General features: G+C 44.7%; 1 protein-coding gene across 6 annotated transcripts in view; it reads left to right on the forward strand.

Moving 5' to 3' along the window:
• Positions 1-15,602, forward strand: part of LOC137524255 (nuclear factor 7, ovary-like) — a 57,327-nt gene that overhangs the window by 30,738 nt on the left and 10,987 nt on the right. For 5 of the 6 annotated variants that reach the window (XM_068243911.1, XM_068243908.1, XM_068243913.1 and 2 more), the window contains exons 9-15: positions 833-892; positions 2,469-2,525; positions 2,638-2,694; positions 2,808-2,864; positions 2,978-3,034; positions 9,833-9,889; positions 12,477-12,533. In XM_068243911.1, the coding sequence (XP_068100012.1) occupies positions 833-892; positions 2,469-2,525; positions 2,638-2,694; positions 2,808-2,864; positions 2,978-3,034; positions 9,833-9,889; positions 12,477-12,533 (402 nt within the window). The remainder of the gene's footprint in view (positions 1-832; positions 893-2,468; positions 2,526-2,637; positions 2,695-2,807; positions 2,865-2,977; positions 3,035-9,832; positions 9,890-12,476; positions 12,534-15,602) is intronic. The other variant, XM_068243912.1, reaches the window with a different exon arrangement.

Consider the following 15,602-nt stretch of genomic DNA (forward strand, 5'->3'; position numbering starts at 1 on the left):
CACTCAGGATTAATATGTCGCTCTCTGTAGATAGGAAAGGTAGGGGTAGGACACCCCTCCACCAGGGGTGGACACAGTGTATTTGCTAGAGAAGCTATTCGTGTTTTTCTACCGAGCTACTGGTTTTTGTCCCCTATTCTATTGCCTGATGAAGCGGGCTGTGCCTGCAAAACGTGTTGCATTTCTTAGGGTACTCTGAATAAATTCAATTATTTGATTCAGACAGTTGTTCGTGTCTGGAGGTAAGTCCACCACTGCCTTCGTAGCAATTTTAAAGTTTTTATCACTTTTTATCCTGTTGGCGCCTCTGTTCTCTAGCAAAGACACTTAAAGGAGTTATCAGGCAAATGTAACAAAATAAGCGCTACTTACCCAGGGCTTCCTCCAGCCCCAAGCTCCCAGCATGTACCTCGCTGCAACTCCGGGCGATGACGTCTGCGCCTGCGCGAGCGGCGCTGTCCATCACTGCCACGTGAACCAGAGCGGACTGCGCAGGCGCAGTAGTTCTGTGCATGCGCAGTCCGCTCCACGTGGCAGTGATGGACAGCCCCGCTCGCGCAGACGCAGTACAGGTCGACCTGATGTCATCGCCGGGGACTTGGACGGAGCTGTGGCGAACGGCTGCTGGCAGAGCTGCGGCGAGGGACATGCTTGGGGCTGGAGGAAGCCCCGGTGATGTAGCACTAATTTTGTTACATTTGCCTGATAACACCTTTAACAATGTTAACGTTTCCCATTGCAGCCCGTTTTGCATTCTATACTGTACACTTGTGAATGACTCCTCCCACCAAGCTCCTCCCTCACATTGTAATTGGGCAACATTGTCTTTCAGATACTGAGTTCGGTGACCAAGACAATCTTGCTGCCCAAGCACCGGAGAAACCGGCAACAGGTAAGATAATTACAAGGGGGTACAAAGCACAGGGAAAACTTCAGCATTTAGCTGAGCGACATGATGGTTTTATTGGGCTGGGCTTAGTGAAGTCATGTACTGTCCTATGGGTTGAAAAGTGGGAGGAGATGAAGGAGCCTTCATACAGCATCCACTGATGAAACAGCTAGCAAGAAAACATCACCACGTCCGCTGCTTGTTGCAGTTTTTGACAGGGCTGTGGAGTCGGTACAAACATCATTTGAATCCTCCGTTTATGAAACCACCAACTCTGACTCCTTAACTCCACAGCCCTGGAAATTGTGAGGGACTATGCAGGCATCAGACTGATGGCCAAATGGCAGCAGCCATTTATGTCAAAGGTTTACGTTTGTTATGCCTATTTAATGTAGTATTATTATTATTATTATTATTATTATTATTACTTATTGAATTTATATAGTGCCAACATATGACGCAGCGCTGTATTCCATTTATCACCATGTGATGTCTTGTTCGGAGTCTGATACTTGCCTTGCTTGTGTCCGGGATGGCTTTGGATAGACCAAAACATAATGTCCTAGAGGTGAAGTTATATTAAATTTAGGTCAGATGAGTGTGGGTGCAGTCACTGGTATCAACTACAAAACCATTTATGCCAAGCAATGTTACAGGCAGCATGAGGGGCATTTTGTAAGGCTCAAGCTCTTTTGGAATCTCCAAGTTCTTGAGACTGTCTGAGATACGCGTCATGTGCCATCCTGGAGGAGTTTGGCTACCTAGGCAAGCTTTGTAGGGTCGTTTTGCCTCAGGCTGCCAGTAAAGACCAGGGCTGTGGCGTCTGAGTCAAGGAGTTGGAGCAATTTTGGGTACCTGGAGTCGAAGTCGGTGGTTTCATAAACTAAGGGAGTCTGAAACTTTTTGTACCAACTCCACAGCCCTGGTAAAGGCACTGACCGTAGCCACATACATATCTAGTAAAGAGAACCGAGAAGATGAGAAAGAAAAAGCCTCCACCTGCTAAGCCGTTCCTGCTTTGGTGGCCATCTCATCGTTGTCCCTTCAGTGCGCCTATTGTCTACTTCATTAAAATCAAAGTAGATTGACCTTATGCCATACTCGGACTATAGATGTTGTGTTTTTTTTACACTATTGCACCTACAACTGTGCCCTTTCCCTGCTTTCCATAGAATAATGGATTAAAGCGGACCCAAACCAAACATTTTTTTAATTAAAAATATTTAGTTGCACCACTCTGACACATACAAAGATAAATAAACACTCCTTCAAACCTATGATCATTTCAGTGCATGCTTTTCACCCTTCTCTTTTTATAGCTAGGGTTATACTGGGGGCAGCCATTAGCAATTCCTCCATTGCCGGACACCATCTACTCCACCAGTTTGCCGGAAAAATCCCGGCAATTTAAAAGGAACGGAGGGGTTCCTCCAATAAATGTAAAATATTTTATATTTGTCATCATGCAGCTGAAAAAAGGCTGCTATTTATTACTATAATTTAGAAAATAGATTTTATTTCTGAAATCTTGTATTTTTAATTTGGGTCCACTTTAAGCGGTTGCCGTTTTGTGTTTTAGGACCAAAGGCTAACCAACAGACCAAACCTGTTCCCCCGGGCACAGCCCCCAAGACAGGTGAGGAACAGTTATGTAGTTTTATGGCAAAATATCGCTTTGTGATTTCCTATTGATTATACACTGCTGGTCATAAATTGATGAAGTAAACTGTTGGGATTTTGTGTTTTAGGAGCACAGGCTAACCAACAGACCAAACCTGTTACCACCGGCACAGCTCCAAAGACAGGTAAGAAACAATTATGTGGTTTTATGGCAAAATATCGCTTTGTGATTTTCTATTGATTATACACTACTGGTCATAAATTGACGAATTAAACTGTTGCCATTTTGTGTTTATAGGAGCACAGGCTAACCAATATAGCAAACCTGCTACCTTCGGCACAGCCCCCAAGACAGGTGAGGAACCATTATGTGGTTTTATGGCAAAATATTGCTTTGTGATTTTTCTATTGATTATACACTACTGGTCATAAATTGACGAATTAAACTGTTGCCATTTTGTATTTTAGGAGCACAGGCTAACCAATATAGCAAACCTGCTACCTTTGGCACAGCCCCCAAGACAGGTGAGGAACCATTATGTGGTTTTATGGCAAAGTATTGTTATGTCACCTCTCCAGGAACAAGCCAATTAACTTAGCAAAATGTTTTCACCCTCTGTGGGTGGTATGTGTCCTGCTCATCCTAGGGTCCTCTGCCAGAGATGTAGGACCTGGAGGGTTCTATGTATTATCTTAGATTCTCTCAGCACTTTACTCTTCTGGAGATTCCTCTGATGAGGTTCCTGGGATGTGTTGGAGCCAATCCTGTAACTTGGGCATCCGCCCCCTGTGCTCCAACCACTGCTGGAGCCACTTTGGCCTTCATGTCCCACCTCCTCACTAACTCCTCATTAACTCCTCATTCAGGTCCTTGTGCTACTAAGTTACAGGTCCTGTAACTTAGGCATCCGCCCCCTGTGCTCCAACCACTGCTGGTGCCACTTTGGCCTTCATGTCCCACCTCCTCTAGATCCTCATTCAGGTCCTGGTGCTACTAAGTTACAGGTCCTGTTACATAGGCATCCACCCCCTGTGCTCCTACCACTGCTGGAGCCACATTGGCCCTCATGTCCCACCTCCTCTCTAGCTTCTCTTTCAGGTCCTGGTGCTCCTCCAGCTTCTCATACTTCTCCTTCCTGATGTTGGCCGTCACTTGTCACTGCTACATCTATCATCTCTACTATCACCTGGTCTTTGTCTACTGCCATCATTTCCAGTCAGCTGGCCAATGTCTGTCTCCCTGGAATACTTAGGAGGTTTATCAGGTCCACAAATGAAATACTACAGGCAAGGATTCACAGCATGGGCCTGGGTAGATACTTATATAAAGATATCTACATCAGCGACCCTGAATATTCACTGTTAAAGGACACCTGTAGTGAGACACATATGGAGGTTACTTTATTTATATCGTACCTCCCAACATTTTGAGATAAGAAAGAGGGACACTTAAGCCACACCCCTGACACACCCCTAGTCATGCCCCCATCACACCTCTAGTCACGCATACCATCAAGATTTTATAAGAAAGACTTTTTTTTTTTTTTTTTTTTTTTTTTTTTTATGATGCAGACCACACTGGCCCTTTCTATCATGGTTCATTTTCCTTCATAATAAAACACGGAAATAAGAAATATATCAATTTAAAGGATGGGTAGAAAGTTTAGAGTCAATTAACTACATTTTTCAGTAGAAAATGCATATATTTATATAGATCTGTACATCAGTCCTGAAAGAGGGACAAATAAGGTAGGAAGAGGGACAGGGCTCCCAAAGAGGGACTATCTCTCTAAAAGAGGAACAATTTGGAGCTATGTTTATAAACTTTTAAACAGTAGCAGTTTCCCAGCAGCCCTGCTGATCTGTTTGGATACAGTCGTGTCTGAAGAACACCAAAAAGCATGCAATGCTAATCTTGTCAGAACTGGAAATAATGTCAGAAACATCTGCAGAGATCAGTGACTGGATACTGTTCTAGCTAAGAGCTCTGCCTCTGACACAGGAGACCTGGGTTCAAATCTCGGCACTTCCTGTTCAGTAAGCCAGCACCTATTCAGCAATGACACCTTGAGCTAGCTAAGCCCAATCTACACGATACGACTCTTTGTACTATTCGATTACGATTCTATATACGATCCGATTAAATCCGACATGTCCGATCGGGATTCGATTCAATTTGATTTACCATTGTTTTGCAATGGCAAATTGAATCCCGATCGGACATTTTTGATTTAATTGGATCGTATATAGAATCTTAATCGAATCGTACAAATAACCGTATCGTGAAGATTGGGCTTAACACTGCTACTGCCTACTGAGCGTGCCCTAGTGGCTGCAGCTCTGGTGCTTCGAGTCCACCAGTAGAAAAGTGCAATATAAATGTTATTTGTCTTGTCTTATTCAGGGTCTATGGCTAAAAGTATTAGAGGAGGCTCGCAGGCTAAATGTAAACACGCGGGGAAGAAATCTCTGCTTTTTACATCATACGGCTCTGCTGCGCAGCAGCGCCGTAAAGGAGATCGGCGATCCCCGGCCTCTGATTGGCCGGGGATCGCTGCATTCTGATAGGCTGAAGCCTGCCAGAGGCCCGTCCTGCGCCGCCCAGGGGATGGAGCAGAGGGAGGGCGGAAAACGCTGCAGAAGGGGGGCTTTGAGGAGCCCCCCCCACAACACACAAGCAGCCGGCGGCGATCAGACCCCCCCCCTGCAGGACATCCCCCTAGTGGGGAAAAGGGGGGGGGGGGGGAGTCTGATCGCCCTGGCTCAAACACGATCTGTGCTGTGGGCTGAATAGCCCACGCAACACAGATCAACAGCAAAGAGCCCGGTCCTTAAGTGGTTAAAAGGAAATAAATGTGGCAGCCACCTTATCCCTCTCGCTTCAGTTGTCCTTGAAAGGACTCTGCATTTCGTGAACAAGACTCGCTTTTTTCAGGAGTCCAGTCGTGCGGCTGGAATGTAATACTTTAAAATTAAACAGGAGCATGGCCATACAAAATACATGAGGAAAGTCTATCCAAGTGGGAAAAAATACCTCCTACATGCAGCGTCTACAGGAATTCAATGCAACGGCAGCGCATGCGTTATTGATGCCAACTGACAAACGCATTGAGAAGAATGCTCCCATTCATCTCAGTGTGGGACATGGTGGATGCCGACAATTGTCCATCTAAACCAGCCCTAACACAGTCTAGAGAATGGGTTGTTCGTATGTTGGATGTTCATAAGTCGTGGACTACCTGTACACCAATATACAAAATACAGAATTGGTAATGACACATTTGAGGTCTCAGAGTGGCACAATGATATTTAGGTTTAGGAAACTGGCTACTCCAGAACCTTCACTTTATGCTGCTTTAGCCAATGAGAGGTCGACTTGGCCTTGTGTTTTGGATCATTGTCATCTTGGAATGTCCAAGTACCGGTATGTCCCATGCTTAGCTTCCTGGCTGATGAGTGCAAATATTCCTCCACTTTTTTTATTTTTATAACTTACTGCATCCATATTTCCCTCAATACTGACCAATTTTCCGGTGCCTTTGTAGCTCACAGATCCCAGAAATATCAGCGTTCCACCACCATGTTTCACAGTAGGAATGGTGTACCTTTTTTATTATAGGCCTTGTTGACTCCTCGGTTTTTTTTTTTTTTGTATACAAAAAAATTCAAATTTAGGGCTGGTGCACACAAAGAGCACTTCTGAGCGCTTTTAAAGGGTCTCCGTAACAACATTTTCTGCCTTAGTTCTTCTATCCTAGAAGTTCCTATGCTTGTTCTAATGTGGTCTGGCTTACTGCAGCCTTTCCTAGTTGCACAGTGGCTGTATTATCTCTTTTATGTAATCTAATCTTTCCTCTGATGGCTTTGTCGGGCTCAGGCACTCAGGCTGGAATGTGCTGTTCTGCTTTTGATAGAATAGAAGCTATACACACCCTCACCAGGCCCTCTGCAGGCTCTGTATGAGTCACAGACCGAGCTACTCACAGCCTATCACATGCCATGTCTTTTGTTTGTAAACACTGCCTAAAACTGGCAATTACAAGCCAGGATTGCAGCAGGGAGTGGCAGAAACCACACAGAGGGGCCCAGGAGAACATAATGAATACAGGGAGTGCAGAATTATTAGGCAAATTAGTATTTTGACCAAATCATCCTCTTTATGCATGTTGTCTTAATCCAAACTGTATAGGCTCGAAAGCCTACTACCAATTAAGCATATTAGGTGATGTGCATCTCTGTAATGAGGCGGGGTGTGGTCTAATGACATCAACACCCTATATCAGGTGTGCATAATTATTAGGCAACTTCCTGTCCTTTGGCAAAATGGGTCAAAAGAAAGACTTGACAGGCTCAGAAAAGTCAAAAATAGTGAGATAGCTTGTAGAGGGATGCAGCACTCTTAAAACTGCAAAGCTTCTGAAGCCTGATCGTCGAACAATCAAGCGTTTCATTCAAAATAGTCAACAGGGTCGCAAGAATCGTGTAGAAAAACCAAGGCGAAAAATAACTGCCCATGAACTGAGAAAAGTCAAGCGTGCAGCTGCCAAGATGCCACTTGCCACCAGTTTGGCCATATTTCAGAGCTGCAACATCACTGGAGTGCCCAAAAGCACAAGGTGTGCAATACTCAGAGACATGGCCAAGGTAAGAAAGGCTGAAAGATGACCACCACTGAACAAGACACACAAGCTGAAACGTCAAGACTGGGCCAAGAAATATCTCATGAAATGAGAGTGAGTCTTGATGGGCCAGATGGATGGGCCCGTGGCTGGATTGGTAAAGGGCAGAGAGCTCGAGTCCGAGGTGGAGTACTGGTTTGGGCTGGTATCCTCAAAGATGCGCTTGTGGGGCCTTTTCGGGTTGAGGATGGAGTCAAGCTCAACTCCCAGTCCTACTGCCAGTTTCTGGAAGACACCTTCTTCAAGCAGTCGTACAGGAAGAAGTCTGCATCCTTCAAGAAAAACATGATTTTGATGCAGGACAATGCTCCATCACACGCGTCCAAGTACTCCACAGCGTGGCTGGCAAGAAAGGGTATAAAAGAAGAAAAACTAATGACATGGCCTCCTTGTTCACCTGATCTGAACCCCATTGAGAACCTGTGGTCCATCATAAAATGTGAGATTTACAAGGAGGGAAAACGGTACACCTCTCTGAACAGTGTCTGGGAGGCTGTGGCTGCTGCTGCACGCAATGTTGGTGAACAGATCAAAACACTGACAGAATCCATGGATCGCAGGCTTTTGAGTGTCCCTGCAAAGAAAGGTGGCTATACTGGTCACTGATTTGTTTTTTGTTTTGTTTTTGAATGTCAGAAATGTAGATTTGTGAATGTTGAGATGTTCTATTGGTTTCACTGGTAAAAATAAATGAAATGGGTATATATTTGTTTTTTGTTAAGTTGCCTAATAATTATGCACAGTAATAGTCACCTGCACACACAGATATCCCCCTAAAATAGATAAAACTAAAAACTACTTTCAAAATCATTCAGCTTTGATATTGAGTTTTTTTGGGTTCATTGAGAACATGGTTGTTGTTCAATAATAAAATGATTCCTCAAAAATACAACTTGCCTAATAATTCTGCACTCCTTGTAGAATGGTATGCTTTTTATTGTAAGAATTTTAGAGTACAGATTCTCTTTAAAAACGCTACCGCTTTGAAAAGCGTTGGCTAATGCATTTGAATGAGATGGATCACACCAGAGCAATGTGGTTTTTCTCCCAAATGCAGGTCCTGCAGCATTACTGCTGATTTCTGAGGTGATTCAGCCTCAATGTTAAGTATAGGAAAGTGGAAAATCGCTCTGAAAAGTGCTAGATCAGAGCGATTTTCTAAGTCTTTCTGGTACAGAATTTGTTCAGTTCCAGCTCTACTGTGCTACACCAAAACGCTCAAAAAATCTCTAGCCATGATTAGAAAATCACTAGGCAAATACCCAGAATCGCTCTGAAAAAGCACTTGAAAAATCACTGAGCGTTTGCGCTAGCGCTTTTTGGTGTGCACTCACTCCAAATGACTTTGTGCCAGATGGTTTGATGCTTGTCTCTGTGCTGTTTAGCATATTTTGTGGAATTTGCATAGTAATTGCTTTCTTTTGGCCACTCAGTCATGCAGCCCATCTTTCTTCAAGTGCCTCCTTATTGTGCATCTTGAAACTGCCACACCGCATTTTTTTTATTTACAGAATCCTGTATTTCAGCTGAAGTTAAATGAGGGAGTTTCTTTGCATTCCAAACCATATTTCTGGCAGTTGTGGATTAAATTGTACTTGGCCTTCCTGGTTGGGGTTTGGTTTCAACAGCACCCATCATTTTCCACTGTTTAGAGTTTGGACACTGCTGATCGCTATTCTCAATTCCTTGGATATTTTTTTTTATATCCCTTTCTTGTTTTTATGGAATTCAACTACCTTTTCCCAGAGATCCTTTGTCGTTTCTTTTGCTTTCCCCATGACTTAAGGTGGGTACACACGTCAGATAAAAGTCTTTGGAAAATGAAAGATCACAGACCAATCTTACCACCCTTCATGTAGTATGAGAGCCATACCTACACAGTCTTTTCTATGGAGCTGAACTCCCCATCAGATAAAATCTTTGCAAGATGCTGCACACACAGATGCTGTACAGACACAAAAGATCAGTATCTGCAAAAGATCTGTTCCTGCAAAAGATCCATTCCTGCAAAATGCATTCATAGTCTATCTGCAGATCTCATACACACCTTTGTTTAATGGACAATTATCTGTAGATCAAATCCACCAGGTTGGATCTTCAGATCGGCAGATTTATTGTCTGATCTGCAGATGAATGTCAGTTAAACAAGTTGTGTATGATGATCTGCAGATATCATAGACTATAAATGCATTTTGCAGGAATGGATTTGCAGGGATTGATCTTTTGCAGGAACAGATCTGTTGCATGTGTACAGCATCTTTGTGTGCAGCATCTTGCAAAGATTTTTATCTGATGGGGAGTTCAGCTCCATAGAACAGACTGCGTAGAGTATGGCTCTCATACTACATGAAAGGGGGTAAAATTGGTCTGTGATCTTTCATTTTCCAAAGACTTTCATCTGACGTGTGTACCCACCTTTACAATCTAAAAACCGGCAGTACCCTGGATGAAAGATGCAAGGGTCTGTCAGCTTAGGATTGTTACCTTTTTAATGTGTGTGTGTGTGTGTGTGTGTGTGTGTGTGTGTGTGTGTGTGTGTGTGTGTGTGTGTGTGTGTGTGTGTGTGTGTGTGTGTGTGTAAACTTTTGAACGTGTTTTATACATTGCTGTTCATAAATTAAGCTGTTGCCATTTTGTGTTTTAGGACCACAGTTTAACCAACAGACCAAACCTTTTTACCCCGGCTCAGCCCCCAGGACAGGTGAGGAACTATTATGTGGCTTTATGGCAAAATATTCCTGTGTGATTTCCTTTTGATTTGCAGCAAATAGTGCAGACAGTTTTCTGTATATCTAGAAATTGGTGTCAGTGATCAGTTCCCCACCCCCTTTCCACATAGTGGTTCTCAACACCTAGGGTCACCTCTCCGGAAGCAAAGCAACTGGCTTAGCGGAACGTTTTCCAACAGTCTGTAGGTGGTACAGTGGTGAGTTCTACTTAAAGCGGAATATAACCCTGCATTTCAACTTTGCTCTAAAACATTATTTACAGCATATTTTATGCAAAAAGCATTTTTTTTTTACTAGACCAGCATTGGAAGGGTTAAACACAGAGGTTTTAAAGGAAAACTTAAGTCAAATAAAAAAAATGACATTTACTCACCTGGGGCATCCCTCAGCACCCCGAAGCTGGATGGTGCCCTCGCAGCCCCGCTCCGATCGTCCTGTCCCCGCCGGCGGCTACTTCCGGTTTGGGGACAGCCGCCGACAGGCTGGGAACGCGGCTGATTTTCCGCGTTCCCAGCCGCTGCTATCACCCTCTATGCTGCTATAGCGTATATATAGACGCTATAGCAGCATAGAGGGTGATAGCAGCGGCTGGGAACGCGGAAAATCAGCCGCGTTCCCAGCCTGTCGGCGGCTGTCGCCGAACCGGAAGTAGCCGCCGGCGGGGACAGGACGATCGGAGCGGGGCTGCGAGGGCACCATCCAGCTTCGGGGTGCTGAGGGATGCCCCAGGTGAGTAAATGTCATTTTTTTTATTTGACTTAAGTTTTCCTTTAAGTTCCATGCAGACGTTCAGATAGTTGCATTCTATTTTTAGTTATATGTATATATTTAGAAATGTTACACACTCTTTGGCTGTCCTCCAACTCCTTCTCAGTGAGAGAGATGAGTCACAATAAACACTTAGATACATTTATGTAAACAAAAAGTATCTAACTCAAGTTCGGATGCGTCTGCAGAAATCTCTAGGGACTTTAAAGCCCTGTGTAACCCTTCCAATGCTGGTCTAGTAAAAAAAAAAGGTTGGTTGCATATAATATACTGTAAATAATGTTTTAGAGCAAAGTTGAAATGCAGGGTTATATTCCGCTTTAAAGGGAACTAGAGTGACCGGAGAACACTGGTGCAAACTTAGGCAGAACATACACTCTACTCTTTACCTAGCTTTTCCCTCGATGCATTAGCGTCTTTGTGCCACTGGGCATGCTTGGACCATGCTTGCACAGGTGCAGTATGGCACGCATGTACACAGATGGCCACAAATAAGAGGGTTGTGGGCAGCAGCAGGGGTTCAAGGACAATCTAGGAAGGCTTTCCATTACTTAGGTAAGTATCTGTTATTTTACTTCACCCTTTGGGGACTGGCAGCCTAACCTCCCCAAAGGACCAGGCCATTTTACATACGGTGGGGGGGGGGTCTGTGCATTTGCAGGGGTCAGGCAGCCGGAGCCCCAGTATAGCTAGCTAGGCATTGACCCCAGTGTATCCAGGTGTCCCCCGTATTGCCAGCAGCCTTTACTCACCTCCCAGGCTCCAGCGATGAGCAGCTCTAGCGTCCTCCACTCTGGCCGGCATCCCCGCTTGCACTGCTGTTAAGTTCCGGGTCGTGGCTTCGAGCAGGGGCCAGACATTTAGTGCAGAGCGAGCGTGGATGCCGGCCAGGGGAAGTGACGATCGCCAGGATAATATTAGAAAGGTGAGTACCAGTCCTCTTCTTCCCTTCAGACCGCCGCTGCCAATAGTGATCATTACGATCCACTGGCGATCGTAGTGATCACTTGATCAGGAGCCAATCGAGATGGCTTCTGATCACTGAGGGGAGATGTCAGCTGTCATATGACAGCTTAATCTCCCCTCTCTGGTGCGCACGATCGTGTGGGGAGTGGAAATGGCAGGTGGCGTAAATCCTACACCGCATCAGGCTTAGGCAGCCAAAAGTGCAGCGTAGGATTTACTACACGCGGTCCCCAAAGGTTAATATATGTCACAGGTTTGCTTCAATAACTTGTTTTAAAGTAGACGCATGAAAACGTCATGTTTGCCCCTCTTAATGACAACAGGACATTTTAATGCGTCATCCACTTCTGTGGGCACACGCCAAGAGTAACACGTCTGTGATTTGTGAAGGGAACATGTGTTCCCTGAGCTAATCAAAGTGCCTGTAAGGGAAAGGTCATGGCTTCAACAAGAAGCCAATGATATTTATTGTAACAAATTTACACAAACCCTGCTTGTGTGCTCTGAACTTTGTCTATGATGTTTGGAGCAACCTACTATCCATGCACCCTCAACTGCGTGCAGGTGTCCCTCACTGGGGTAACTGAATTGTATGCAACGCATTAATACCGGTTTTCAACAAGATCATGTTACTTTCAGTCTGCTGCTGTGCCTCCATAGAGTGCCTCCCGCTCATCCTCCTCTCTCCATATAACAGGCGAAGCAGCATATAGCCAAGCAGCGTGTCTGTACATTGACCATATCCTGAAACTATTTTTAAATTGATAGGCTGAACGTTTAATACTGTATTTTCAGGGGGTTTTTTTTTATTGTTTTGTTTTTTAGGTACACAGACGTATGTACAAAGGCCCCAAAATGTCCCAGCCGCAATGTCTAACACAGGTGAGCAGTCATTACAAGGACACCTGCCACAAAAAATATCACAGTATACATTTTAACATTCTGAAATTTTTTGGGTAATGAATATTATTCAACAAAATGTTCTCTGGTTTGCTCAGAATGTGTTGGAATCGGCCTTTTTGATGAAACATTGACGTTTGATGGAGAATACCAAGGAAAGGGGCCACAATTTACAATTTCCTGTTTTATTTTCTGTTCTTATTTTATGAGGAATCTATTCCGGTTGGTATGTCCCTGGTGCCGAGTAATCTTGCCATGCTGTTAAAGCATACCATAGCGCTGTGAAAAAAATAAAAATGGGGGGAGCCGGCATGCATGGACTCTCTCCTCATTTTCCTCCGACCCCCTCAATTATGTTTTAATAGCGCCACAAAGCTACTTCTGATTCAGGATGGTCGGTGCGCAGGTGCTGCCTGGCGACGTGCATCCTGGTTCGCACAGCTGGGAGTACTCTGCGCATGTGCACGATGTCACAACTTTATAGCTCGCTGGCGCGTGATCAAGTATGCGTGTTGCTGGGCAGCACCTGCACAATGCTCACTGACCCTCCTGACTCAAAAGTAGCTTTGAGGGGCTATTTAAACATAATGGAGGGGGTCGGAGGAGAATGGGGAGCGGTGGGCATGAGGAGAGCATCCTACACATGCCTTCTCCCCCCGTTTTTTTTATTTTTTTTTTCACAGTACTAAGGTATCCTTTAACTACCTGAAGACCGCTCCACGCCCATGGGCGTGGCCGCGGCGGCAGCCCCTGGACCGCCTAACGGCTATCGGCGTCAAGTCCTGGGGCTGCATTTTGCAGGAGATTGCGCGCATCTCCTGCTCGGGGGCAGAGCTCCGCCCCGCCTTCAGTTTCCGAGCGGCGGAGACTGTTAGACGGCAAAACCGCCGTCTTTACAGTTATTACAGCACTGCGATCACTATGGGGGGGGGGGGGGGGAGGATGGCACATGACATCGCCGACGTCATGTGCAAACCCGATCCTCCCCATAGAGAGACCGGAGCTGTGCAAGGAGGTTGCGCGATCGCTGGATCCAGGCTGGGTAAGGTATAAACGGGGGGGATCCGGGGGGATTAGCAGCGATCGGGGGGTGACGGGACACCTTTTATTAGCTAGCCTAGTGCTAGCTAAAGCTTTCATTGCCATGTGAGCAAATTAATTAATTCAGTGTCGGGCATACCGCTAAGGAGGTTATTTAAAATAGATAGGTAATATAATCTCTTACCCACCCTGTTTTAAAAGAACCGGCAAATGTTTGATTTCATGAGGGCAGCCATCTTTTTGGTTGAAAGGAGGTGACAGGGAGCATGAGACACAGTTCCAACTTTCCTGTGTCCTTATCACCCCTCCCAGCTGCTAGGCAACGAGAACATCATTAGAAATCCCAACATGCTTTGCATAGCATCAGGGGAAAGATGCCCGGGCAGTTTTCTTTGATGGGGCGGAGCTTAGCTTCTGTGCAGCAAAAAATTAGGCTTGGGTAAGAAAAACAAGGTTCTGATACTGTGAAACTGTTAAAGAAACACCAAGCCTTTTCAGGGCTGCTGAGTAGATTTTTAGTCTGGAGGTTCACTTTAAACTCGTATATATGTACTGTGGGACATTTAGCTACTTTCTGACTAGGGTCTTCTTTATCCAGGAAATATTGACGAAGATTTACTTTCTCACAAATGTATTTACATCAATATAGTTGTTGAACCTATTGTTGTTCTTTGGTGGAGCAAATTTGAGCCCCTTATCAAGGGTCATCGTCTCACCCCATACTAGTTCAACCCCACTAAGATTGAAAATCCCTTCACCTACCTCCTTATGCTTTTGTTTTGTCCGTCCTCTCTAAATCCTCTTCTGACCCTCTTTTCCTTGGGGTGCCTATGGAATTGTTTAAAGCGAAACAGCTGTCAGGCCTCCCTCACCCCCACTGTACACCCTGATGTATCTAACCAGCGTGGATTAAATGCACCTTCTTTTTTGCTACAGTTAGTGCTTAGCTTTTTCTATCCTTCAACATTTGCATGGCTGCTTCTGAGTGCACAATTGGCTATGAAGTACGCAATCCGGTGAAGTCAGTGTCACCAGTGCCAGGCTGTCTCTCTACTACAGGGAGTGCAGAATTATTAGGCAAGTGGTATTTTTGAGGAATAATTGTATTATTGAACAACAACCATGTTCTCAAAGAACCCAAAAAACTCATTAATATCAAAGCTGAATATTTTTGAAAGTAGTTTTTAGTTTTTTTAAGTTTTAGCTATTTTAGGGGGATATCTGTGTGTGCAGGTGACTATTACTGTGCATAATTATTAGGCAACTTAACAAAAAACAAATATATACCCATTTCAATTATTTATGTTTACCAGTGAAACCAATATAACATCTCAACATTCACAAATATACATTTCTGACATTCAAAAACAAAACAAAAACAAATCAGTGATCAATATAGCCACCTTTCTTTGCAAGGACACTAAAAAGCCTGCCATCCATGGATTCTGTCAGTGTTGTGATCTGTTCACCATCAACATTGCGTGCAGCAGCAACCACAGCCTCCCAGACACTGTTCAGAGAGGTGTACTGTTTTCCCTCCTTGTAAATCTCACATTTTATGATGGACCACAGGTTCTCAATGGGGTTCAGATCTGGTGAACAAGGAGGCCATGTCATTAGTTTTTCTTCTTTTATACCATTTCTTGCCAGCCACGCTGTGGAGTACTTGGACGCGTGTGATGGAGCATTGTCCTGCATGAAAATCATGTTTTTCTTGAAGGATGCAGACTTCTTCCTGTACGACTGCTTGAAGAAGGTGTCTTCTATAAACTGGCAGTAGGACTAGGAGTTGAGCTGGACTCCATCCTCAACCCGAAAAGGCCCCACAAGCTCATCTGTGATGATACCAGCCCAAACCAGTACTCCACCTCCACCTTGCTGGCGTCTGAGTCGGACTGGAGCTCTCTGCCCTTTACCAATGCAGCCACGAGCCCATCCATCTGGCCCATCAAGACTCACTCTCATTTCATCAGTCCATAAAACCTTAGAAAAATCAGTCTTGAGATATTT

Source organism: Hyperolius riggenbachi, chromosome 7, assembly GCF_040937935.1.
Source record: "Hyperolius riggenbachi isolate aHypRig1 chromosome 7, aHypRig1.pri, whole genome shotgun sequence".
Taxonomy (NCBI): domain Eukaryota; kingdom Metazoa; phylum Chordata; class Amphibia; order Anura; family Hyperoliidae; genus Hyperolius; species Hyperolius riggenbachi.